This window comes from Gadus morhua, chromosome 22 (assembly GCF_902167405.1).
Source record: "Gadus morhua chromosome 22, gadMor3.0, whole genome shotgun sequence".
In the NCBI taxonomy this organism is placed as follows: Eukaryota; Metazoa; Chordata; class Actinopteri; order Gadiformes; family Gadidae; genus Gadus; species Gadus morhua.
Window position 1 is genome coordinate 16,661,692 of NC_044069.1, and position 26,429 is coordinate 16,688,120.

The 26,429-nt window shown below is 39.9% G+C and overlaps 2 protein-coding genes and 9 non-coding genes across 12 annotated transcripts; 7 read left to right on the top strand and 4 right to left on the bottom strand.

Annotated features, from left to right (window-relative positions):
* The first annotated feature begins 592 nt into the window (after positions 1 to 592).
* On the top strand, positions 593 to 725 carry LOC115536395 (U8 small nucleolar RNA). Its single transcript, XR_003974681.1, has one exon. It is a non-coding gene; the product is annotated as a U8 small nucleolar RNA (small nucleolar RNA).
* A 424-nt stretch (positions 726 to 1,149) lies between these two features.
* Positions 1,150 to 1,282, top strand: LOC115536394 (U8 small nucleolar RNA). The gene has a single exon (XR_003974680.1). It is a non-coding gene; the product is annotated as a U8 small nucleolar RNA (small nucleolar RNA).
* Positions 1,283 to 3,351: 2,069 nt separating this feature from the next.
* Positions 3,352 to 3,484, top strand: LOC115536401 (U8 small nucleolar RNA). The gene has a single exon (XR_003974686.1). It is a non-coding gene; the product is annotated as a U8 small nucleolar RNA (small nucleolar RNA).
* A 632-nt stretch (positions 3,485 to 4,116) lies between these two features.
* On the top strand, positions 4,117 to 4,250 carry LOC115536404 (U8 small nucleolar RNA). Its single transcript, XR_003974689.1, has one exon. It is a non-coding gene; the product is annotated as a U8 small nucleolar RNA (small nucleolar RNA).
* Positions 4,251 to 6,006: 1,756 nt separating this feature from the next.
* On the top strand, positions 6,007 to 6,140 carry LOC115536405 (U8 small nucleolar RNA). Its single transcript, XR_003974690.1, has one exon. It is a non-coding gene; the product is annotated as a U8 small nucleolar RNA (small nucleolar RNA).
* A 371-nt stretch (positions 6,141 to 6,511) lies between these two features.
* LOC115536403 (U8 small nucleolar RNA) lies at positions 6,512 to 6,645 on the top strand. The gene has a single exon (XR_003974688.1). It is a non-coding gene; the product is annotated as a U8 small nucleolar RNA (small nucleolar RNA).
* Positions 6,646 to 10,157: 3,512 nt separating this feature from the next.
* si:ch211-199g17.9 (SYCE1 domain-containing protein) lies at positions 10,158 to 15,381 on the bottom strand. Of its 2 annotated transcripts, none has more exons than XM_030347111.1 (9): positions 15,255 to 15,381; positions 14,995 to 15,069; positions 13,771 to 13,845; positions 13,627 to 13,674; positions 13,431 to 13,485; positions 12,908 to 12,997; positions 12,648 to 12,711; positions 12,499 to 12,565; positions 10,158 to 11,416 (listed from the first exon to the last, which is right to left on the bottom strand). In XM_030347111.1, exons 2-9 carry the CDS (start codon positions 15,047 to 15,049, stop codon positions 11,352 to 11,354), a joined length of 519 nt encoding a protein of 172 aa, XP_030202971.1. In that variant the 5' UTR covers positions 15,050 to 15,069; positions 15,255 to 15,381; the 3' UTR covers positions 10,158 to 11,351. The 2 variants fall into 2 exon arrangements, with proteins under 2 accessions (XP_030202971.1, XP_030202972.1); XM_030347112.1 differs by lacking the exon at positions 10,158 to 11,416 and adding an exon at positions 11,671 to 12,400.
* On the bottom strand, positions 10,162 to 10,293 carry LOC115536390 (U8 small nucleolar RNA). Its single transcript, XR_003974676.1, has one exon. It is a non-coding gene; the product is annotated as a U8 small nucleolar RNA (small nucleolar RNA).
* Positions 10,623 to 10,756, top strand: LOC115536402 (U8 small nucleolar RNA). The gene has a single exon (XR_003974687.1). It is a non-coding gene; the product is annotated as a U8 small nucleolar RNA (small nucleolar RNA).
* Positions 13,909 to 14,040, bottom strand: LOC115536391 (U8 small nucleolar RNA). Its single transcript, XR_003974677.1, has one exon. It is a non-coding gene; the product is annotated as a U8 small nucleolar RNA (small nucleolar RNA).
* A 296-nt stretch (positions 15,382 to 15,677) lies between the features above and the next one.
* grinaa (glutamate receptor, ionotropic, N-methyl D-aspartate-associated protein 1a (glutamate binding)) lies at positions 15,678 to 26,280 on the bottom strand. The gene is made up of 7 exons (XM_030346956.1): positions 26,127 to 26,280; positions 20,550 to 20,965; positions 19,616 to 19,728; positions 19,229 to 19,429; positions 18,903 to 19,031; positions 18,427 to 18,570; positions 15,678 to 17,439 (listed from the first exon to the last, which is right to left on the bottom strand). Exons 2-7 carry the CDS (start codon positions 20,926 to 20,928, stop codon positions 17,290 to 17,292), a joined length of 1,116 nt encoding a protein of 371 aa, XP_030202816.1. The 5' UTR covers positions 20,929 to 20,965; positions 26,127 to 26,280; the 3' UTR covers positions 15,678 to 17,289.
* Positions 26,281 to 26,429: the final 149 nt, after the last annotated feature.

Here is a 26,429-nt window from a genome sequence, read left to right on the forward strand (position 1 = left end):
TGTCCTCAAAACAAACGGACAATGAAGTCCCAATCTCTTTCGTAATTGACAGGCTTTTGAGTGGTTTCAATTTTTCAACGTGAGTTTTCGTTTTTATGTTTTTATTGGTGGAAATAGGAGGCGATCAAGAGACTTTATAAACTGCATATTTGTGAACGAGCAGACTCATCGAGTGAACTCCATCAAACCTGGTTCAAGATCTCTCGTGAGATCTAATGATATCTCCTTCCAGACCTGGTGCCACAACCTACGTGGACCTATTTTGATTTATAATTGATTTGTAAAATGCTGCTGAGTTGATGGTGATACATCATTAGTTACTTCTGTTATATTTGGACTGCTCTGTTTCTCAGTCACCATGTCGTAATTACACAATTTATACTGAATTCATCAATCCATTTGCTATTGTTGTTCCTTTGCCAAAAAGATTAATTTCAAACGTCAGCATCATTAGCTGAGGTTAAAGACATCTCATCAAATTTAATTTAACATTTAAATCATGAAGGTAAATCATCAGTTGACTTAAGGTAGCACCATGACCTAGGTACTACTACGTAAAAGTAACACATGTTCTGACAACGGTAGGATCATATCATTAGTGTGGTCTATCCTTACCTGTGGTTCTTTAAAAGAGAACTTCAGAACATGATGATTGGAGATCTTATGAGATATGATTATATCTCCTCCTGGCTGAGCGCAACAACTCTCCAGGTTTCCATTCTGACTATAACAAAATGTTAAACAAATACATATATCTACATATATCATATATCATATATCTGTTAATGTTTCAAATGATTTTCTGTATATAACTTGAGATCACTCCTCCTGGCTTCCTCTTCCACTTTACCTCTTCTAGACTTCCTCTTCTAGGATATTTAACTGTGCCACCTTAAGAATTTCTAAAAGTATAGAGCAAAACCTATTAATGAACACATTTGATGGAATACACCTTAACCAAAGAGACCCCAATGACATACACACATTGGAAGATACTTACCAGTGGCTAATAACTGGCATTTTGAATCTCATCAAATTTAATTTAACATTTAAATCATGAAGGTAAATCATCAGTTGACTTAAGGTAGCACCATGACCTAGGTACTACTACGTAAAAGTAACACATGTTCTGACAACGGTAGGATCATATCATTAGTGTGGTCTATCCTTACCTGTGGTTCTTTAAAAGAGAACTTCAGAACATGATGATTGGAGATCTTATGAGATATGATTATATCTCCTCCTGGATGAGCGCAACAACTCTCCAGGTTTCCATTCTGACTATAACAAAATGTTAAACAAATACATATATCTGTAATATAGCCTGCATCACAGGTGTGTACTGTCCTCAAAACAAACGGACGATGAAGTCCCAATCTCTTTCGTAAATGACAGGCTTTTGAGTGATTACGATTTTTCAATGTGAGTTTTCATTTTAAGTTTTCATTTGTGGAAATAGGAGGCGATCAATAGGCTTTATCAACTGCATATTTGTGAACGAGCAGACTCATCGAGTGAACTCCATCAAACCTGGTTCAAGATCTCTCGTGAGATGTAATGATATCTCCTTCCAGACCTGGTGCCACAACCTACGTGCAGTGGCGAACTTAGCCCTTTGGGGGCTCCAGGCGAACAGTCATTTGGGGGCCCCTGCATCTACCGGTCTCAGTACCTTATATCGCATAATGAGATACTCCATACAAGGGATGAACAAAAGTCACTATCCTTCTTTCATGCAAATGTTAATTATCTATTTACAAATTGAGAATAACATACAAAACAATAAGATTAGTTATGTTGACACATTACACTGACTGTTAACCATAAGTCCTCATTTACCTGAGGGTTTCCAGTAGCTCACAGCAGCTATCTGCTGTGAGCTACTGGAAACCACTACTGGAAACCCACTGATAGCTGCGTCCAGCTATCACTATATTTCCTGTGCTCTTCAGACCTTTCATGGTTGATTAGATGCATTGCAAGGTTATTCTAGTCTTTAAATCCTTCCTCACTCAGTTGTTTTTGTTTTCCAGAAAGGCAACAACAAAAGCAAAAAACACGGTCTGCACTTTCACTGTAGACTAACCAAGACCTGTTCACCCTCTCACCATTTTTCATTACTATGTAATAGTATGCTTTTGTGATTCTGCGGCCCTTGGGCCAGAGTGCTGGGTCATCCCCAAGAATATGTGTGCACCTGCCCAAGACACAGCAGCTTGGGCCAGAGTGCTGGGTCATCCACAGGAATATGTGTCTCGCAGTCATTGTTATCGTTATTGTCATCAATTTCAATAACCAAAGTGGAAGAAGGAGAGTGAGAAATATTCACTTACAGTTGTGCATCATCTCCGTCAGTTTGTTGACACACGTCATTAGCATCGCTGCTGGCTGAGCCAGAGCCACTTGGAATGAAAGGAGCAGTAACGTGACAGCAAACGACGTTGACGGCTGCTCTTGATCCGCCGACGGTCCCGCTGCCACTGCGGTGGCTGTAAAACAGCTTGATAGCTTTGGCAGCTTTGAAAGAAAGTCCTGCCTTTGGTCTTTCTTTTTATGTGACCCGCTTTCGTACGATCGCTTCATGTTTCACTCGATTTATGTCTCACTCGATTTCTCTCTCTCTCTCTCTCTTACGGCTTACTGTTTTGAATTTGACATAATTACCGCATACGCATGATGAGCGTGATGCGCGTAACATGGAATAGTCCATGTAGTGCAGACTGAAGGGGGGTGCACACGGAAAGATCGTCAAAACATGAGTAATAATTAGACATCCCGATGCTACTATTGTGAAGAGATTTTTATAAAAAATAATAAATATGGGGACAAAATATATGCATTGGGGCCCTCTTGACCAGATCAATATTGTAAATAAGAAACTGTTCTTAATGTTTTATCGTGAAAAATAAAGGAAAAAAATAAATAAATAAATAAAAAATTTGGGGGCCCCAAAAACCTTCTATGGGGCCCGGGGCTCCAGGCAAATGCCTGGTTTGCCTAATAGTACGGCCCGCCCCTGCCTACGTGGACCTATTTTGATTTATAATTGATCTGTAAAATGCTGCTGAGTTGATGGTGATATATCATTAGTTACTTCTGTTAGATTTGGACTGCTCTGTTTCTCAGTCACCATGTCGTGAATACACAATTTGTAGTGAACTCATCAATCCATTTGTTATTGTTGTTCCTTTGCCAAAAAGATTTATTTCAAACTTCAGCATCATTGCCTGAGGTAAAAGACATCTCATCAAATTTAATTTAACATTTAAGTCATCGTTGACCTAAGGTAGCACCATGACCTAGGTACTCCTATGTAAAAGTAACAAATGTTCTGACAACGGCAAGATCATATCATTAGTGAGGTCTATCCTTACCTGTGGCTCTCTAAAAGAGAACTTCAGAACATGATGATTGGAGATCTTATGAGATATGATTATATCTTCTCCTGGCTGAGCGCAACAACTCTCCAGGTTTCCCTTCTGACTATAACAAAATGTAAAACAAATACATATATCTGTAATACAGCCTACATCACAGGTGTGTACTGTCCTCAAAACAAACGGACAATGAAGTCCCAATCTCTTTCGTAATTGACAGGCTTTTGAGTGGTTTATATTTTTCAACGTGAGTTTTCGTTTTTATGTTTTTATTGGTGGAAATAGGAGGCGATCAAGAGACTTTATAAACTGCATATTTGTGAACGAGCAGACTCATCGAGTGAACTCCATCAAACCTGGTTCAAGATCTCTCGTGAGATGTAATGATATCTCCTTCCAGACCTGGTGCCACAACCTACGTGGACCTATTTTGATTTATAAATGATCTGTAAAATGCTGCTGAGTTGATGGTGATATATCATTAGTTACTTCTGTTATATTTGGACTGCTCTGTTTCTCAGTCACCATGTCGTGAATACACAATTCATAGTGAACTCATCAATCCATTTGCTATTGTTGTTCCTTTGCCAAAAAGATTAATTTCCAACTTCAGCATCATTGCCTGAGGTTAAAGACATCTTATCAAATTTAATCTAACATTTAAGTCATCGGTGACCTAAGGTAGCACCAAGACCTAGGTACTCCTACGTAAAATTTACTATTGTACACTAAGAACATATTATTAGTGAGGTCTTACCTTACCTGTGGTTCTCTAATGGGGAACTTCAGAACATGATGATTGGATAGCTTATGAGATATGATTATATCTCCTTCCTGACTGTGGCCAACAACCTTCCAGGTTTCCATTCTGAATATTTCATTGTGAATATGTTTTTATTAGAGCTGTCAGTTAAACGCGTTATTAACGGCGTAAACGCAAACCAATTTTAACGGCGTTAAAAAAATTAACGCGTGATTAACGCAATTATTTTATTTCAAAAAAAAAAAAAATATATATATATATATTTTGCTCAAAACAAAGAAGCAGTAGCCTGACTGCTATGTTCAAATGACATTTGTTCAAAGCAGTCGTTTAATTGCAGTAGAGGCTCTTTTTTTGTATCGTCCTGTTTTGATCAGTATATGCCAATGTTGTTATCAATAAAAAATAATTTGCACAAGGCAAGCCGATGCACTTCACCATGTTGATAAGAGAATTAAAATGAGAAGAATTATGGGACAAAAAGCGACTAATGCGATTAATCACGATTAAATATTTTAATCGCTTGACAGCTCTAGTTTTTATCAAGACCTGAAAAGAAAATACATTGATTCCTGTCAATCAATTTAGTCTTGGAGAATGTTAAATATTTAAAGGTCCCATGCCATGAAAATTTCACTTTGAGGTTTTCTAACATTATTGAGTCCCCCTAGCCTGCTTAGGGTACCCCAGTGGCTAGGAAGGGCCCTAGGTATAAAAGGAGCACTAGGTATCCTGCTCCGCCTTTGAAAAATGAAAGCTCAGACGCTCCGATTTCGATTTTGCCCCATATATCATCATAAGGGACAAGGTTACCTCCCCTTCTCTTCTTTGGCCGCCCAGAGAATTTGGCCCGCCAATGAGACAATGAGCTACGACTGTTGTACACTTCTTTGTTATTTGGATAACCGTTCTACTGTTGGTGTTATGGCGCATAACACGTCAGGTTCTCTGACGTCTCTGGTACCACAACGATACTCGTAGCGGGGGTTATCTCAGCCATGGTTGAGAAGGAATTGGCGGAAAGGATCTTTGGCTTTAAATGCCTGAAGTACATGAACCGCGACATGGAGCTCAAAAGGGATTGTTGCCCGCGGTTGTCTCCCGCCGGAGCCCCGCAGCCCGCTGCACCACCGCCACGAGGCTCGCAGCGGGCAGCGGGGCTCCGGCGGGAGACATTCGCTGTCAACAATCTTGGGCAACAATCCCTTTCTCCTCCATGTCGCGGTTCAGTTTACTTCAGATTGAGGTGGAAGTGGAAGACTCAGTCGTTTGAGATTCATAATATCGTCTGGAGGCACACACAGCTTTCGGCCATGATAATATATATTATATGATGTAGATAGTGATGTATAATGTGATATTATTTAGATATGGAGCTCCAGGACTCCCGCCGGAGCACCCGGAGTGTTCTAGAATATTTACAGAACACGGCCAAAAGCTGTGTGCGCCTCGCCATTGCGATACATCCACTGTAAAAAGAGCGCATGGTACCATGGCCGCAGGCTGCTCAGGGCCACACCAAGGCTGAATTTCTTGAACGTCTTCAAATACTGTATTAAGGGCCCACTAACACCTATATGTAAGCATCCATAAAGTAGCATGCCATGGGACCTTTAAACCATTTAATTTATGTAACTGAACGTTATTTTTGGTAGACTGGTATAGGTAAATAACAATAACATGGACCTATCTGTGGGCATGTCCAGAAATCTGAAACATTGAATGAGGGAATATTTATAAAACGGTTTATAATTATTTATTTTTTTATGAAAGTCATGAAGCCAAATTATCATTGTCGACCTTAGATACCACCATGATCTAGTGCTACGTAACTGACAAATATGTTGTGCCAACAGTATTTACATATCATTAGTCAGGTGTATCCTTAGCTGTGGTTCTCTAATGGAGAACTTCAGAACATGCTGTTCGGGGAACTTATGAGATATGATTTTGTCTCCTTCCGGGCTGAGCGTAACATCTTTTCAGGTTTCCATTCTGACATTACGAATGTGAGGGAATATAAATATTTGTATGGGTTATATATCCTATATGCTAGTAATGTAATGTCCTCAATAGAAAATAAGATACAATGAATTCACATTATTTTTTATAATTGACGTGGTTAAAAATTTACCAATGTAACTTTTTTGGGGATAAGCAGCACAGCAGTCAGCTATTTGAAGCTATAACAAACTGCGTATTTTGTTTATTTAGGTAAAGCATTCTGAAAAATTTTGGATGCACAATAAAGCATACAAAAAGATGCCGTTTTAATTTTCCCTCTGGGCTCAGCCCCGGATGTTTATGAAACCTAGAAACGCCCCTGGTCCTACGTAACAGACAAGTATGTTCTGACAACAGTAGGAAGGTATCATTAGTGAGGTGTATCCTTACCTATTGTTCTCTCATAGAGAACCTCAGAACATGATGATTGCAGATCTTATGAGATATGATTATATCTTCTTACTGGCTGAGCGTAACAACTATCCAGGTTTCTGTTCTGACTATAAGATAATTCATTGTAATCATTGTACAGTCGCCTATACAACAAAATTGGGAGTGGCAACTTACGGTGCATTACACATACAAAAAACAAACAGGCAATTTAAGTTCAATTCTAAAAAACAAGACAAGAACAGGCGAGGTGAATGATAAATATAAAATATAAAAGGCCATAAGCATATTGCACTTTATATAAAGTGAGGTATATGTTTGTATGTTTAATGTTTTATAAGTGTTAAGTGCCCTGATTGCCCAAGGAAAGAGCTGTTGTTCAGTCTGTTGGTTGTGCTCTTCAGGCTCCTGTACCTCCTACCAGAGGGCAGTAGGCTGAGCAGGTGGTGATGGGGATGGAGGTGGTGTGAATACGAATGTGTGAAACAAATAAGTGTTTTCTCTGTTAATGAGTCCACAAGATATGTGTGTGCTTTCGTTGATGCACTGGTACGCTCAATTCTGAGTGATTAAATTCTCCTAATATGAGATTTGGTTGTGGAATTAGCAAGCGATCAAGAGTCTTTATCAACTGCATATTTTTTAACAAGTATCGAGTGAACTCCATCAAACCTTGTTCAAGAGCTCTCGTGAGATGTGATGATATCTCCTTCCAGGCCTGGCGCTAGAACCTACCAGGACCCATTTGGAATGATCAATTCCAACCCGATTAGCACTGGGTGTCATGCACACTGGTCACAGCACCACATACGTGATATTAACGTAAAAATAGGAAGGTCATGGTACTAATGTCTGTCAACGTTGATGATTTGGGCCTGATGACTTTTCTACACTCGACCGAATGGGAAGGATACTGGGTCAGATCAATCTGCGATTGATCTGACCCAGATTCAATATTTTCCGCTCATTAGGTTCAGAACTAGAAGGTAGAATACCTGTGAGAAGTTATTTAGATAAGTAAACATGATCTTCCATCTAGAAATGTAGAGCACTAAATGGTTTGAACTAAGAAGTCAGAATGGATCCTGTTTTTACTCCCATAAACGAAGGACTTGTTATCAAAGCTCAAGGGACAGTGATTCATCATATTTCGAAATTCTCTCTTAGCGAATAACAGATAAGATAGGCCTACTCCTCCCTAATGACATGTCGTCACTGTTAACAGAACTAATCTGACTATCAAGTAGAACTACATAGTTCCTAATGCCACATAGCCAAAATGGCCAAGTAATTACAAAGGGATTTTCTGGTGGAAGCCTTTAATGAAGCATGAAAAAATTCCTTATTATATTCAATATATTCTAAACCATTTATTTAATTTCACAATATTACACTGGTATTAAGATGTTGTTCTGCACACGTATGAACTGAAACCGACAAATACAACAGTTATGTAAGGATCCCTCTATGAATTAAGCAGTTATTGAATAATTCCTTGTTCATACACATGCATACGGGATCCAATTTGAAATAAGGAGTGGTTTATAACAAAACCCTTTAGTTAACTTCACAAATAACGGCTCATTACAATTGAGGATAACAATTGTTAACGTTTCAAATGATTTTCTGTATATAACCACCTTAAGAATTTCTAAAAGTATAGAGTGCAATGTTCTTCATGGAAAGAGGGGTCGAATCCAAAGGAATAGCTTTAAAGAGACTTTATTTGTATAAAGTATTTACGGTATGGTAAACTGATGCTCTGAAGTAAAGAGAGATTGAAGATGTGTTCTAAGCACGTGCGAGAGTGTTCTCCTAGCTGATCCTAGCCACAAACCCACGTATGTCTAATCGCTGCCGGGAGAGTTCCATCTGTTTTCATGGCCAGGGGGGCTTCTTATGGACTCAGCGAGGACCGGAAGACTTGGAGAGGAACCGGTGTGACGTTATCCTCGGTTTTCCTCGCGTGGTCTGTGGTGCTGCCCTCTGTGGCTAAAGTATCTATTGCAGCCTTCAGTAATGTCCTGCTTTCCCTTGTGGCTATGTGTAGTATTTATGGCTTATATGTTTGGTCCTACCCCCTATTGGTTAAGTGAGGGAAATACAGCTTGTGTTCCTAAAATACGTAACAAGAGCAAAACCTATTAAGGAACACATGTGATGGAATACACCTTAACCAAAGAGACCCCAATGACATACACACATTGGAAGATACTTACCAGTGGCTAATAACTGGCATTTTGAATTCTGAGCGCTTTCTATTTCAGGTGGAAGTCTCTCTGGGGTCTGAGGAGGAAGGATAAGGCTTAAAGGAGTGTAATACAAAACAACATTTCTTTAAAATCTCCTCAGTGAAACGCAAACCTACAAATATAGTTAGTAGATTTTTGTGCTGCTCTATGAGTTGATTGAGTTGGTTTTCAAACTTCTTCCTGCATGAAGAAAACATGTACGATTATAAATATACAAATATAAAAATAAACAACAGCTACAGGTCGGGTGGTTATAATAAGTTTTACTTGAAAGTCAACGTCAACATAAGTTCAATGGCTCAATCGGGGTGAGACAGAATAGTCACATCTATCTGCAGTGAGACTTTCTGAATCACAAATAATGTGCTCTAGTTACCGCAGCTTTCTGTGCTTCAACTTTATTTCCTGGATCTGGCATCTGTACTGTTCTAACGTCTCCTCGCTTTGCCTGTTGAGCTGCAATTGTCTGCAAACAGACACTTCACACATCAGAAATGTATAGGGTATGGAGGGTTATTCAAGCATGCTATGCACCAAGAAGTTAGCATAAAGTTGATATTCATCTACCATGAATTTTATTGTGTATGGGCATAGTATACAAAAATATATAGATATATATTTATTTTTTCTGTAGACATCATTTTATTTCATAATCTAGACGTAATAACCACACATTTAGAGATATTGTTTACTGGGACACGACGAAATGAATTAAGATTCTTAACTGAATACTTAACTAGCTATCTCATAAGTTGTGCCCTACATGGCTACATGTTTCTGTAATTTACTGCCATCTAGCGTTTCACATCATAAACACACAATCTATGAGTTGGGTTCTTTCGCCGAATGCACACACGCCTTATTTATTTGCCATTTTTGTAGACTGCTACCAATCTCACCTAGCGGATTCCTGCTCTGACCCTCTGCATTGGAACTGCAGAACCCTGCATGACTCTTTAACAAAACATGATTACAAAACCATTTATAATAAACTCTTTTTTAATTTCGGGTGTCATAAATATGCAGGAATTAAGAGGATCCTCTTCATTTCACAAAATAGGCATTGCATATGAGAATGATGCATACGGAACACCTTTTTTGTCTCGGTGCGTAGCTTTGAGTTGGTAAGCTTCAGTTCGTACTGTAATGAAAATAAAACCAATTTTCAACAGTGGCTAATTTTAACAGCAGTCTTTATATATAATATCTGAAGGGTCTCAAGAAGAAAGTATCTCACAATTTACCAGTTCTTTCAACAAGACATCATGAACTGAGAGGGATTCGGTGACGTCTCCGTCAAGGACCAGTTTTTCTGCTCAGATAAGTATAAGGCATAAAGAATTTAACACGGATTTTTACTTTCAACACTCATCAAATCAGAACGGTCCTGGAGGGTTGTTGCGCCCAGCCAGGATGGAGATATAATCATATCTCATTAGATCTCCGCTCATCATATTCTGTAATTCTCTTGAAGAGAAAAACAGGTAAGGATGTACCTCACCAATGATACCGTAGCAACGATGTCAGAACTGACTTGACCCTCGGGTAACACTATCTACATCATGGTGCTACTATTTAATAAAAATAAAAAATATATAGAATTATCCTGTTTACAGCAATGCAAAACATGACGCATAACTGTGGAATAAATATTACTGAAATGATTCATTAATGACTTTTCTGAAATTGTGTTCTGATTGTCTCGATCCTCCCGGGGCTTGCCTTTCCTAGTCTGCTTGTTAGGTAGCTGTAAATAGTCCAACTGTGTTAATAAACCTAGAAACGCACCTGGTCCTACGTAACAGACAAGTATGTTCTGACAACAGTAGGAAGGTATCATTAGTGAGGTGTTTCCTTACCTGTTGTTCTCTCATAGAGAACTTGAAAACATGATGATTGGAGATCTTATGAGATATGATTATATCTTCTTACTGGCTGAGCGTAACAACTATCCAGGTTTCTGTTCTGACTATAAGATGAGATAAGATAGCCTTTATTGTCATTGTACAGTCGCCTATACAACAAAATTGGGAGTGCCAACTTAAGGTGCATTAAACACACAAAAACCAAACAGGCAATTTAAGTTCAATTCTAAAAAACAAGGCAGAAATAGCAAGAACATTTTTTAGAACAAGACAAGGACAGGCGAGGTAAATGATAAAAATAAAATATAAAAGGCCATAAGCATACTGCACTTTATATAAAGTGAGGTATATGTGTGTATGTTGAATGTTTTATAAGTGTTAAGTGCCCCGATTGCCCAAGGGAAGAGCTGTTGTTCAGTCTGTTGGTTGTGCTCTTCTTCGTTGTACCTCGTACCAGAGGGCAGTAGGCTGAGCAGGTGGTGGTGGGGATGGAGGTGGTGTGAATACGAATGTGTGAAACAAATAAGTGTTTTCTCTGTTAATGAGTCCACAAGATATGTGTGTGCTTTCGTTGATGCACTGATACGCTCAATTCTGAGTGATTAAATTCTCCTAATATGAGATTTTGGTTGTGGAATTAGCAAGCGATCAAGAGTCTTTATCAACTGCATATTTTTGAACAAGTATCGAGTGAACTCCATCAAACCTTGTTCAAGAGCTCTCGTGAGACGTGATGACATCTCCGTCCAGGCCTGGCGCCACAACCTACCAGGACCCATTTGGAATGATCAATTCCAACCCGATTAGCACTGGGTGTTATGCACACTGGTAACAGCACAACATACGTGATATTAACGTAAAAATAGGAAGCTCATGGTACTAAGGTCTGTCAACGTTGATGATTTGGGCCTGATGATTTTTCTACACTCGACCGAATGGGAAGGATACTGCATGATTCATCAAAGTACTTTAATCTGTGATTGATCTGGCCCAGATTCAATATTTTCCGCTCATTAGGTTCAGAACTAGAAGGTAGAATACCTGTGAGAAGTTATTGAGATAAGTAAACACAATCTTCCATCTAGAAATGTAAAGCACTAAATGGTTTGAACTAAGAAGTCAGAATGGATCCTGTTTTTACTCCCATAAACGAAGGAGTTGTTATCAAAGTTCTCTCTTAGCGAATAACAGATAAGATAGGCCTATACTCCTCCTTAATGACATGTCGTCACTGTTAACAGAACTAATCTGACTATCACGTAGAACTACATAGTTCCTAATGCCACATAGCCAAAATGGCCAAGTAATTACAAAGGCATTTTCTGGTGGAAGCCTTTAATGAAGCATGAAAACAATCCTTATTATATTCAATATATTCTGAACCATTTATTTAATTTCACAATATTACACTGATATTAAGTTGTTTTTCTGCACACGTATGAACTGAAACCGACAAATACAACAGTTATGTAAGGATCACTATGAATTAAGCAGTAATTGAATGTGGATACAATTCCTTGTTCATACACATACATACGGGATCCAATTTGAAATAAGGAGTGGTTTATAACAAAACCCTTTCAGTTAACTTGACAAATAACCGCTCATTACAATTGAGGATAACAATTGTTAATGTTTCAAATGATTTTCTGTATATAACTTGAGATCACTCCTCCTGGCTCCCTCTTCCACTTTACCTCTTCTAGACTTCCTCTTCTAGGATATTTAACTGTGCCACCTTAAGAATTTCTAAAAGTATAGAGCAAAACCTATTAATGAACACATTTGATGGAATACACCTTAACTAAAGAGACCCCAATGACATACACACATTGGAAGATACTTACCAGTGGCTAATAACTGGCATTTTGAATTCTGAGCGCTTTCTATTTCAGATGGAAGTCTCTCTGGGGTCTGAGGAGAAAGGATAAGGCTTAAAGGAGTGTAATACAAAACAACATTTCTTTAAAATCTCCTCAGTGAAACGCAAACCTACAAATATAGTTAGTAGATTTTTGTGCTGCTCTATGAGTTGATTGAGTTGGTTTTCAAACTTCATCCTGCATGAAGAAAACATGTACGATTATAAATATACAAATATAAAAATAAACAACAGCTACAGGTCGGGTGGTTATAATAAGTTTTACTTGAAAGTCAACGTCAACATAAGTTCAATGGCTCAATCGGGGTGAGACAGAATAGTCACATCTATCTGCAGTGAGACTTTCTGAATCACAAATAATGTGCTCTAGTTACCGCAGCTTTCTGTGCTTCAACTTTAATTCCTGGATCTGGCATCTGTACTGTTCTAACGTCTCCTCGCTTTGCCTGTTGAGCTGCAATTGTCTGCAAACAGACACTTCACACATCAGAAATGTATAGGGTATGGAGGGTTATTCAAGCATGCTATGCACCAAGAAGTTAGCATAAAGTTGATATTCACCTACCATGCATTTTATTGTGTATGGGCATAGTATAAAAAAATATATAGATATATATTTATTTTTTCTGTAGACATCATTTTATTTCATAATCTAGACGTAATAACCACACATTTAGAGATATTGTTTACTGGGACCCGACGAAATGACTTAAGATTCTTAACTGAATACTTAACTAGCTATCTCATAAGTTGTGCCCTACATGGCTACATGTTTCTGTAATTTACTGCCATCTAGCGTTTCACATCATAAACACACAATCCATGAGTTGGGTTCTTTCGCCGAATGCACACACGCCTTATTTATTTGCCATTTTCGTAGACTGCTGCCAATCTCACCTAGCGGATTCCTGCTCTGACTCTCTGCATTGGAACTGCAGAACCCTGCATGACTCTTTAACAAAACATGATTACAAAACCATTTATAATAAACTCTTTTTTAATTTCGGGTGTCATAAATATGCAGGAATTAAGAGGATCCTTTTCATTTCACAAAATAGGCATTGCATATATGAGAAGGATGCATACGGAACACCTTTTTTGTCTCGGTGCGTAGCTTTGAGTTGGTAAGCTTCAGTTCGTACTGTAATGAAAATAAAACCCATTTTCAACAGTGGCTAACTTTAACAGCAGTCTTCATATATAATGTCTGAAGGGTCTCAAAAAGAAAGTATCTCACAATTCGCCAGTTCTTCTAACAAGGCATCATGAACTGAGAGGGATTCGGCGACGTCTCCGTCAAGGACCAGTTTTTCTGCTCAGATAAGTATACAGTATAAAGAACTTAACAAGGATTTTAACTTTCAACACACATCAAATCAGAACGGTCCTGGAGGGTTGTTGCGCCCAGCCAGGATGGAGATATAATCATATCTCATTAGATCTCCGCTCATCATATTCTGTAATTCTCTTGAAGAGAAAAACAGGTAAGGATGTACCTCACCAATGATACCGTAGCAACGATGTCAGAACTGAAGTCACCCTCGGGTAACACTATCTACATCATGGTGCTACTATTTAATTAAAAAAATATATATATAGAATTATCCTGTTTACAGCAATGCAAAACATGACGTATAACTGTGGAATAAATATTACTGAAATTATTGATGAATTACTTTTAAACATTTTCAAATGTTACCCAAAAGGCTTTGCGAGCAAAAAGTGTCGTTGGCATTGGTTGGCTGCGCCCTGCCTTAAAACAACTCAAAATTATACTAGCTAAAAACGCCTGGTTATGAGGTAAAAAAATATACAGCACAATGATGTAGTAATGTTTAATTGCTGGATGTTAACTTTGGCTGAAATGATACGCTCCTCTGTGTGTATTTGTAAAAAAAAGCATACGGGAGAAGATATGACAAACATCCTGGAAAGGACACTGACGAGGTTGACGCATATAGGCTGAAAGAGGGTCATGAATTGTGGCGTTTTCCCGGTCTACCCCAACGCTATTTCCGTTATCCTGCTTCCTATGTGTATACACGTAAAGAGTCACCGGAGGGAGAAGAAATAGAACCGGACCGGATAAAGAACAACAACAAGAATAATATACATGGAGATTTTTTTAGAAGTATTTCCAATAGCAATGTCAGAAACAACCCAGACGGATATAGATCTTTCAGAAGTCCTCTCTCTCTCTCTCTCGCTTCACGCCGCTTAAACCATGTGACTGAAAGTCCCGCCCCTTTATACCCCTAGTAACGCGTACCGTCGTTAGATCGTTTTATCACTTTTATTAAGAGACGTGGTTGATTTATAAACAAACGACGAGTTTTCGTTAATATCCAATACAGGGACACACGCTTAAAAGAAGGATAAAGTTGAACGAGCATGTCTTGCTGTATTGTATAATGTGTCTTATTGCCTAGTTTAATACCAAGGCGAGGTGCCTCTGCCATACCCTCCTGATGTTTTCTCAGCTTGACCATCAGCTGTTCAAATTTGAGTTCTTCCATATCTCTGCGTCCTTTGTAAACTATGGAAAAACTGAATTAGTACTCAAAGGGAAAATGGTATCAATAAAATCACTTGGGGGGGCGTAATGCTAATTGAAACGCATTATAAAACGACGACGTTATTATTTAATTTATCTAGTAACATTATGTTACTTATTAAAATATATATCCATTACGTTTAACAATAAAAACAGGTCGGACTTACCAAAGATACTAGTTATCGCACCGATTATCGAAGAAACGTGCTTCGGGACAGAGTGTTTTTGAAATCTTTAAACGGTAAACATTTAAAAAATGAGTCCTCAAATTTGCTCGTGTCACGTGTGGGGTCAGCTGGCGCCAAAGAACCACGCCATGACGTCACCTTTCAGTTGACGCTGATCAAGGACCGACGAATACTCGAAGTAACTGTTCCTAGGCATGTTTATAGACGTTGGGCAATCGTGTAAAAGGCAAAGGCAAAAGCCTTTTTTTTTTTTATTATTATTATTATTATTATTATTACTAGCAATAATAGACCTATATAAACCTTATAAAAACGTAAGTCACGCAAAGAAACAGATGCACACGTTAACATATTCTAATGTTTCAGCAAAAAAAGAAAACCAAAAAGAGCATACATGAGACGTATGATTGTTTGTCTTTTAATGTAAAGCAAACAGCATTGTAGAGGAATACAATTTTAGTTCTGTTGCAAATATACAGACCCTACCAAGCTCCAAAGTACTATACACGTCAAAGCACTAAGAAGTTGTATATACACACGATTGGAAACACAAGTTAAAAATATACAGGCCTCTCAGCAATAATTCTCAAATACGATTCCCCTTCCAAAATAATCATAAATGTGCATTAGCACGTGCAAATATGATGAAAGGTTCATGCAACAGCTAGAAAAAACCCAAGACTTTTTAAAATAAATCTTTATTATACCATTCATGTTAAGAATTAAGCATACTTATTCTCAATGATCAATATCTTTTAGCCATTCAATTTTAAGTATTGACATGCTTAACTCCACAGGTCGTAAAATGACCTAACATTTGTAGAAACAAACTCTTCAAAATTGGGCAATTAGTTTCATTTTGCTGAGGTTATTCTTCCAGTGAATATCTCTTTCTTCTATCTCAATAAATAGTTGTTAAGAGTAATTCCAACATATCCCTCAATTAGGTTTTTGAATTGACAAGTGACCTATATATGCACTAGGCTGGTATTAATATCAATACTTCCAATATTTCACATTACTTGTAAGGGAAAATTACAGCACTCCATTTTACTATACAATTTAACACCAAATAAGTTAGCAAGGAAGAGCAAACAATATATTAAAAATAATTTATAAAAACAGCCTAGTCTAATTATATTTAAAGGAATGAACTTTCGAGCGACACACTTCTCTTCTCTGGAAGGACATGTGTACTGTGACAAAATGTTTGTGAATGAAGACATCAAAAACTAAACTTCCTCCTTTAACTTCCAGATGAGTTCTGTCTCTTTACTAGGTGAAGACAAGTTGCGGTCTCAGAATGCAAGCTGCCAAGCACCATAAGCCTTGAGACTCATTCAGCAGAAAACCGTGTTAGGGACATTGGCATCATATAGTTACACAGTTGGACTATTTACAGCTACCTAACAAGCAGACTAGGAAAGGCAAGCCCCGGGAGAATCGAGACAATCAGAACACAATTTCAGATGTGTTTAACATTGCCATGCACTAACTTTACCTTAACGGGATTAATTTGGGAAGATGTATCTTTAGCAATAGCTCCTTTCCAGTCAAGGCTAGTGTGCATGGGATTCTCTCCAACTGCAGTGCCACACACATTATATATACACACACACATATACAGGGTGTGTGTGTGTGTGTGTGTGTGTGTGTGTGTGTGTGTGTGTGTGTGTGTGTGTGTGTGTGTGTGTGTGTGTGTGTGTGTGTGTGTGTGTGTGTGTGTGTGTATCGAAGTTCCCTAGTTGTATTAATAAAACAGGAGACAGCTAGTGGTACAGCAGGTATCATAGTGGCCTGTTACATTTGTCAGGTATTACTGCTTTTACATCTGCATTCATAAAAGGCTGCATCAGCCCAATATATCAGCTTCAAGGAGTGAAAATAAATGTGGAGAAAACCGACAAAACATACAACAAACCGGTGTTAAAGAGATCGGGCATAATAGCGTCATTCACTGTTGCGGAAACCCACTTTCCCACTTCCTTCAGATATTCCCACTAATTGGGCACTCTCAATCACGGGAGCGTCCCACGATAGCCAGGATGTAGAGGAAGATGTTGATGATGTCTGTGTAAAGGTTGAGGGCTGCGAAAATGTACTCCTCTGGGCTCAGAGCCATCTTCTTATTACCTAGAAGCAGCTGGGTGTCCACAGCCAGGAACTGCGGCAGAAAATGTTATGTTAGTGAAAGTGGAAGAGATCTTTTATGTATCCAAAACCGTTGAAAAAAAAACCAGAGACATGAAATGACATTGTATTACTGTGCGTTCACACCAAACGCGACGGGGCGACAGGATCCCATACAAAGTGAACGTATAGACGCGTATCGTGCGAATTCTTTGCGAGAGAAAACCGTTTTGATTTGTCGCGCCACACTTTCGCCGTGCACAGTCAAGCAAGTTCACGAGGATTTGTGGCGCAACAAATTCGCTCGAGTTGAAATATTTCAACTTTGACGCGAATTTCGCGTGATGACAGCCAATCAGCGTTCAACACCGTGGCCACTGAGTCACATGTGTAACGTAACAGCCAATCAGCGTTCAACCGTCAAACTCAGTGCAGTGCAGTCCGGGGTGACTGCAGCATGGAGGAGAAAGTCAATGTTGCCGTTTGCGACTCCCGGAGCTCTATATATAATATAATAGTATATAATATAATATTTGTATACATAATATCACGGCCAAAAGCTCTGTGCGCCTCCGGATGGCCGTAGCGCGGGGAGCTCTCATAGGGATTGGGCTTCTCGGGGTTTGTTTACCGGCGTTGCTATGTTTCCGGTCTTGTGTGTTCCAACGGTTTATTAGGTAGGCCTATCTAAAAAATCTCTGTCTATTCAATACTTCATTCACTGCCTCTTCCGTGGTCATTACAATATTATGAATATACTGCGTCGGGTCCTCCGACATCTCTCCCTCTTCCACAAAAGGTTAAGACTTGCAATGGTGGTTATCTTGTTGTGGCGCGACAAATTCGACAAAACTTGCACAGCGACAGATTTTGATGTGTGGCGCGACAAAACTTCAGCGACAACGCGAACGGGCGACAAATTTCGCGTTTGGTTTGAACGCACAGTTAGGGTTTCAGCTCCCTTGAAACACAGTGAAGCACTGGTGGTTAACGCAGCACCATAAATGAGTAGGACACTCACGCAGGTGAACAGAAGGGCCCCCAAGGATGCATAGACGATGTCAAGGATCCTGTTGCGAATGAAGATGCAGAGGAAGGAGAAGACCAGCAGAACTATCAGGCAGACAAAGAGCACGCCGCGGCAGGAAGTGAAGTCATACTTGCTCTGTGGTGGGGAAAGGGTTAGAGAAGAGAGAGAAAAACAGAATGTCTTTAGTTAAGAGTTAGCCCGGATTAGGGGGCAAAGATGGCTACTAACAGATCCAAATTAACATGTTTTCCAAAAGTTTGCGTGAGTGAATGACTCTGTGAACAGAGAATGATTTGGAGACTTCTCTGCAGCTTCTGCTAGTTTGGTTGCATCAAAATCACACGCAACTTTTAACATTAAACTGTTAAACATAGATTGCATCTTAATTAACAGAACTATAAAATAAATCAATGACCCCATCCTTGTAGCTTCGGATCCTATCTTTACATGGCTCTTTGTCTACTGACCTGCAGTGAGAAGACGACAACCGTGAAGCAGACCACAGCAGTGATGCCCACAGCCATGATGACGGTGTCCGTGTTGTAGAAGCTTGCGATCATGCCCACCATGTACGACAGGCTAAGGGTCAAGATGGACTGAAAAAGAGAAGGAGAATGTCAGGAACAAAACGCGTTCTTAAGTTCTTTATGCAAAAATGTATAGACCTGTATTAGAGGTTTAAAGCAAAAGGACAATCATTTTTTGATCCTACATTTACATCAGCAATTCGTTAAGAACCCTGCTCTAACAAAGCCATATACACACACAGGCTTCCACAGAGTCAGGGACCTACCAGCGCGACCAGGTTCCAGGGGTGCTTGCGGCGGAAGTCTCCGCAGCAGCTGAGCACGATGAGAGACACGACGAAAACGGCGTACGACGCATAGTACGTCCAGGGGTTGTGGCGAACAAACAGCTTAGCTTCGTCGACGAAGGTAAATACGGCCACAAAGGAGAATGTGACCGTCAGCTGCACTGTGAGGACCATAAAGACCTGGCAGAGATGGAGACAGGGGGAACCAGCAGGATTAAAGGCAGGTTCTGAAGCGCTTCCCTTCACTGCATATGTGCATTTGCATGATTTAACGAGGGCAGCATGTTAGTAATTAATCACAAGTGATCACTTTGATAGGGAATTGGCTTGCGGCTCATAAGAGAAAAATGGCAATCATTATCATACCTTGCGGATGAAAGCTTGACGGATGGTCTTGTCCTCAAAGCCAGAGTTGGTGAAGTCTTCATTGTCGTAGTATGATGGAGGCACATCCCCGTAGACAGGGACTCCCATTGGTCCTGAAGACAAAGAGCAAAACCAATAGCAGATAAATCAAAATGTACACACACACACACACACACACACACACACACACACACACACACACACACACACACACACACACACACACACACACACACACACACACACACACACACACACACACACACACACGGAAAGTTATTTTTAAGTTACAAGTTAAGTTTTGAATACATTTCCCGGCAGGACGGGTGCTATTTACCCCGTGATAAATCTGGCGCTATTACAGAGGACGGATCTTCCCCAAATAAGCACAGACATGATAAAAATAGTTATGTTATTACATATTTTTCAGAAAAACAAAACAAAAAAATATCTAAATACTGAATTGAGCATAACAATAATGTTTTCTTAACCATTGCCTTGTTTTAGGAGATATTTTTCGAGAAAATACCTGTTATCTAATAATAATAATAATAATAATAATAATAATTCATTATATTTATGTAGCGCTTTTCAATGACCCAAAGACGCTTACAGAAGGGGGGGACCTAACTCACCACCACCAGTGTGTAGCACCCACTTGGGTGATGCACGGCAGCCAATCTGCGGCTGAACGCCCACCAAACACCAGCTTGAGGTGGAGAGTGAGGGAATTGATGAGTCAGCCAATTGTACAGGAGGATTATTAGGGGGGCCAGATTGAATGAGCCTGGTTGGGCCAGGACACCGGGGAAACCCCTACTCTTTGCGATAAGTGTCCTGGGATCTTTTATGACCAGTGAGTCAGGACCTCTTCTTGTCGACAATATCTAACCAAATTGTCGACAAGAAGACCTACGGAAGGCCGTCTACTTACCACCCGAGTGAGTTAGCGGCTGTTGGGGGCTGTTCTGGTACGGTAGGGAAGAGCCCTCTGCGTAGGGCACCTGGGCATCTGGGACAAACCCAGGGCCTGGCTGTGGGTAGCCTTGTGGCGCGTAGCCGGCCTGTGGGTAACCAGGCTGCCCGTAGCCGGGCTGTGGGTAATCAGGCTGCCCGTAGCCGGCCTGTGGGTAACCAGGCTGCCCCTGGACGGGGTATCCCAGCTGCCCAGCTGCTGGAGGAAAGGCTCCGGTAGTTGCGTGGTTGTAATTGGGAGGGGGCATGCCGAAGCCAGGCTGGGGGGGCCCGTAGACTTCGTTGTGGAGTGGGTTGGTCTCCCCCATGCCGGGGTAGCCACTCTTATCCTGGGACATGATGTAGTGGTACGCTAACTTGTCTCGGGCTGGTTATCTGTGCGAACGAGGAAAGATAGGGCACAGGAGGGATTAGGGGCTTTTTATTCTTTGTTACAAAACAACCAGTCTCTCCACACCTTGCGCTGTGGCTGCAAATTAGAAGAAACTATATACAGTCGTTACTGATTCGTTACCAAACTGTTTTACTATTTAATAAGACCAGAAAATAACCATCTATTGGATTACCAAATAACCAAACAGATGATTTTCTCTACTTAAAATGTAATAAATAACAATAATAAATAACAAAGATCTTCATATACTTCAAGCACACATTTACACAGCTAAAGATGAAATGCCTCCATTTAATAGGAGATGGATTTATTTTGCTCTTTAGCCATTTCTAACCTTGAATGAAAACAGTGAGCCGTTATCGAAAGATAAAAAAAAATGAATGCATACATTCTACCACCACACATGTATCTCATCTTCCACTTATACAAATATAAACCCTTTCTGACAAGCACTACAGGACAGTGTAGTAAAAGGAAGACCTAAATGAACTCTGACAGGTTGCCATGGGGCCAGATTGTGCTTAGTTAACCAAATGCATTATTGATTTGCCTCGTTTTTCTGGTCATACAGTCATAAGATCACTTGGCCACTAGCGTCCTACTGGGCTTCCCCTTACAAAGATGAACAAATTAATTGTAATCTGAGTGAGCTTTCAAAACAGGAACCAGCTGTGCACGTCGAAAGGCATGGGCTTGTTGATATGTTGCTGGTGTTCTTCTGATGTATGGTAAGGGAGTCTGTCTGAACCAATTCTCCAAGATACTCTTACTTTTTATATTTGGATACATAAGGCTCCCAAGGAACTCCTTATCTGGTGGTAAAATGGTGGAGAACACACAGCCACATGTGAGGCTTCAAAGTGCTTCAGAAATGGGTCACGTCACAGATGCGCACTCATGTTTTGATGCAGTTAGCAGGTGGTAGAGAAGGAGAGCGAATCACTACATATAATCACTGAAGCTCAAATGAAGAGCTGAAGCAAACAGAATGACTGGTTTATGATGGTTTGCCAAATGATATGAAAACTTCACTGAGTGAATCAATTTATCAGCATTGATGGGTGCTAAATCGACAGGCTGAAGTGCAGAAAACCGCCATACAAGGATGATTATGTCACTACAGATTGAAATAGCACTTTTACCGCTCTCATGCTCTGCTTTAGTAGGTCACACTGAATGAAAGTGTAATGATTATGTAACAATCCTCTAAATCTGCAATGGGTGAACGGATCCAAAATAGGTCTCTATTAAACCATCTCTCCCATGGAAATCACCATGACAAAACAGCTAAGGATGATAACTGGCCAGCACAGCAGCACTAGTCCCAAATAGTCAGACTCAGCAGCATATACACTTTATCTTTATCGGTTCTCAAAAACATCAGATAGGTCCTCTGAGGAGACAGAACCCTTCCTGCTATCCTAGCAACAATAGTTTAACAAGGAGGAACTCTGCACAAGCAGTACAGCAACAATTTTGCCCTTTGTCGAGATCATGTATTTCTCCATCAAAGGATCGGTCAGGGATATTCATTTGCAAAGTTCAAGATGTGGGAAATGTCTAAAGTGTTTAAAGCCTAGAGAGCCTAACTGTATGTTCAAACCAAAAGCTCGAAAGTGTTTAGAGCGATAAACGCCCATTCACTTTTTATTAGACGTGCGCGATAAAGCGATAGGAGCGGAACACTTGAGCGATAGCTTTAAAGCTGTAAATGAGAGTTGAAAACAGCTCTAGCTGTTTTAAAAATGAGCTAGTAGCATTCTACTGGCTGTAGCCTAATGGTATCTAACCTTCTTTGCTGCTGTTGCATCAGTGCCCTCTTAATCTCTAGCCATTTATTTGGATATATAAATAAGTGACAAAGCGAAAGTAAGTTGATCATTTCTCTACAAGGCCTGGATTCATCTTATCTATTTCCCACATGCACCAGTCTGTGATCAGCCCCTGAGACTAAAGGGGCCGATTAACCCTAACCCTATGAGTGAATCAGGTGACTTTAAAACCATGTGAGCAACAGAAAATAATTAGACTCTTGATTGTCATGGTAGCAAGGTTTGAAGATGAGCAACTTCAACCCACTGTCAGACACAGAGAGAATATCATTTGCGTGATCTCAACAGTAAGGGGTCCACTTTTGGAAGCAATAGTAATAATGCTGCTTCAAACACTTAAGATGTCATCATTTCTCTACATTGCCCAGAATTACCCACACTACCCCTTTTCAACAACATGAGGCAACATTCTGTAAATTATATACATATAAATGTGAATCAAAAGCATTAGAGCGACTATAACAATGTATAACAGGCTTGATTATTAATATTAATTTATTAATTCTGTGAGCTAGGTGAACACTTGGGGTAGAAAATTCGACAGTCCCTTTGTGACAATGGTCGGGGGTTTTAGATAGCTGGTGACACCGCTGGGAGAGGTAGCCTGGCAAAGCTAACTTTAGCTTACCCATTGGTGCATTCTATAACACTCAATGGCAGTTTTTCCGTGCTGGATTTCGATCCTCCTTCAACCCCTTGCTTTCGGGGGAAAAACACAAAGTCTACCAGGCTTTAAGTTTGAGCCTTGTTCCTACTAGGAAGAAGGCAAAAATGTATGTCTTTCTAGCCATAGGAGGATCAAAAAAATGTAATATGCAGAGTTCAGTTGCTGCTACAGCGATTTGAAGAAATACACTCCAAATTAATCCCATAGTAACTTTGTCTCTGTGTGACATAGTAGCATCTAGATAAATCAAGTTCAGCCACAGCAAAGTGAAATATACAAACAATAAAACACGACCTTCGCTGCGTTGTGCATCACCAATAGCAATTTATATGTTTAGGCTGTAATATTCCTTCAATGGTTGACTTGCTAAAGCTATATGCCCTAATTGTATACACTAGTTGCAAAACCCACTCAGTCAGGTCAGGAGATAAATCACAACAGCTCAGCCTCCTCATATTTTGACAACATTTATTTTTTCCTCTGAATACAGTGAGCGCCTAGTCGGTGGACACTATAACATATACTATGATAACAATCATATAAAATAGACATGCATACTTAAAGAGAGACATCTCATGGTTGATACCAAAATTAAACCCTTTGGCAGTGTTTTCACTTCTATAGTAGAAGCACATCGATGCCGCCATTGCCAGAGATTGAACTGCAGTCACAGCCAATATTTATCACAAAAATGGCTCACATACAAAATCATTTGAATAGATAATAGCTCCCAATTTTTTCGAGAAAGTCTCTGTGCTGCTTATGGGTGGGACAACCAAATAGGCTTTATAAACAAGAACAACAATGTCAAAACAGGCATCCAAGCTATCACTAGTGTCTGGACATACTGCCTCAGAACTGTAACCAAAAACTCCTGATTTGGCTTGGGAAAGCAATCTCTAGAAAAGAAGAGCAGAAAAAACAGCATGTGTCATAGCTTGTCCCTTTCCTCACTAGATGTGAAGAGCTGGACATGAGCTGATTGGAATCCATTGCTCAATACATTGATGCCTTTATACAAGACCGTAGTAAAAGGTCAAGGTGGTTTTAAGGCTGCGTGCGTTGTTGTTATTCTAATGTCACAGGACCAAGAGCTTTTAGTTGGCTGGTGTTTTTGTTGCAACGCTATGTTTTAAATGCAAATATTGTCTATTTCTACTCCTTCTGGCTAAGCCTTCTACACAACATGTTAGCAGAGACATCTCTGCTTCGCCCAGAAGACTTGTTCTTGATCCTCAATGCCACCTTAATTTATTATAAAGCAAGAAGTAATTCACAGACTCTGTATCATCAGACTCTGTATAAGCAACAGTATTATAAACATAGGTCAAATGTGAAAGAACATAACACCCTCCATGTGATTATTAAATAATCAGATATGTATAGAATATCAAATGGATACTAAGGGGCATCTCTCTGGTCGTAGCATTGGACCAATCTTAACATGGGGCCTTAGAACATGGTACTCTTAACTGTTTTTGGCCAGCGACTGCGGCAGTCCGGCAGAACCCAGACCCCGTGCTGGCAGGTCAGCAGCCATGTCCCAACGACGAGACAGCCCGTCTCAGCCCACAGGCGGCCACAACAAAAAAACAAGTTAGCTAGGATCACCTTACCACAGCGCGCAGTACAAAGATACAGGATCACCATGGCTTGGTTACTAGCGTATGTGCAGTATCCACATTGGTTTCAGCTTATTGACAGCCGAAACATTCAGTCTAGTAAAGAGATCTTTCAATTCATTAGTGAAGAATATATCAGTATAGCAGAGCCAGATGGAATGGATAGATTACACTAGGCAGACTTTATTTTTTTGGGGGGGGGGTCCACTACACTCACGTTATGATATATTGTAAACAAGGAACAAACAAGTGACATAACTATTATTATATAATGCTCATGAATGTCGTAAGGTTCAACATGACATTTTTCTATATGATACAATCAATTGATATGCATTTTTACTTATGATTTGAAGGTTTCTTTACTTATTCGGTGATTCGATAAATTTAAATCATGCTTAAATCATGCTACATTTGCAGTGTGGTCAGTTAAACTGCAACCCTTTTTTTGAATAGCACACAAAAAAGGCCCATAATAAACTGTTGCCTAACCAGGTCCCCGTCCATTCTAGCACACCTGCTAGGCCTCTGCGGAGAGATATATCTGGACTGGTTAACATCAATATCCGGCCTGATATATTTCGAAACAGAAACAACAGCGAGTGAGACAGAAAATGGATGCACAAATACATTTGGCAAAAGATATGGGTCTTGTTATGATTGATATTGAGCCCCCCATACCGCACCCCAGCCACCCAGGGACGGACCGACGCTAGCAATTCGCTCGGTAGACAAGAACAAAGACATAGATGCCCAATTGACTTTTTGAAACGTTGTGTCAGTACTAGCATACAGATAATAGCTAATTCTTCCAACAAATTTGTTATATATCACCTTCTATTTTGCTAAATAGCTTGATAACTCATTGACAGGCAACCCCGTTATGCGTTGCTAACCAACCCAGTGTGAAGCCCAACGGCGTCGCCAGTGTCGCAAAGAAGCTTGTTTTATAACGAGTCATTCCCTTCAGCAATCATTCTATAAAACAAGGTGTTTACTCATAAACAACCGAGATGCTTACCGTTTACTTCCGCAGTTCGTCGACCGTGCCAATTTCTTATAAACACATATATTTATTAATAAAGTATCCGCCGAAATATGGTTGCGCACAGGAATGGCGAGCGCTGCAGATCGGAGGAGTGGGTCAGGAGCTGCGCGTAACCCCTGACGTCACCTCAAAATGTTGTCACGTGGTTTATGGGAATCTCCGAAGTCTTTTACCAGTAATTAAACACATTAATTAAATAGCCGTCCGTCACAATGACGCAGCTTTATTTTTTCCTGTCTAGATTATAATACATACAAAACAAACGGCATGACGAAG

Excerpts from the sequence above, each read along its gene's own strand:
- si:ch211-199g17.9 (XM_030347111.1), bottom strand. The coding sequence starts at position 15,049 with ATGGAAGAACTCAAATTTGAACAGCTGATGGTCAAGCTGAGAAAACAT. Across the intron at positions 13,846-14,994 it reads GCTGAGAAAACATCAGGAGG|AAAAACTGGTCCTTGACGGA; the intron begins GTATGGCAGAGG and ends TTATCTGAGCAG. Across the intron at positions 12,998-13,430 it reads TCAGAGCAGGAATCCGCTAG|ACAATTGCAGCTCAACAGGC; the intron begins GTGAGATTGGCA and ends GTCTGTTTGCAG.
- grinaa (XM_030346956.1), bottom strand. The coding sequence starts at position 20,928 with ATGTCCCAGGATAAGAGTGGCTACCCCGGCATGGGGGAGACCAACCCA. Across the intron at positions 19,430-19,615 it reads GTCAAGCTTTCATCCGCAAG|GTCTTTATGGTCCTCACAGT; the intron begins GTATGATAATGA and ends CATCTCTGCCAG. Across the intron at positions 19,032-19,228 it reads CCTGGAACCTGGTCGCGCTG|TCCATCTTGACCCTTAGCCT; the intron begins GTAGGTCCCTGA and ends TCTCTTTTTCAG.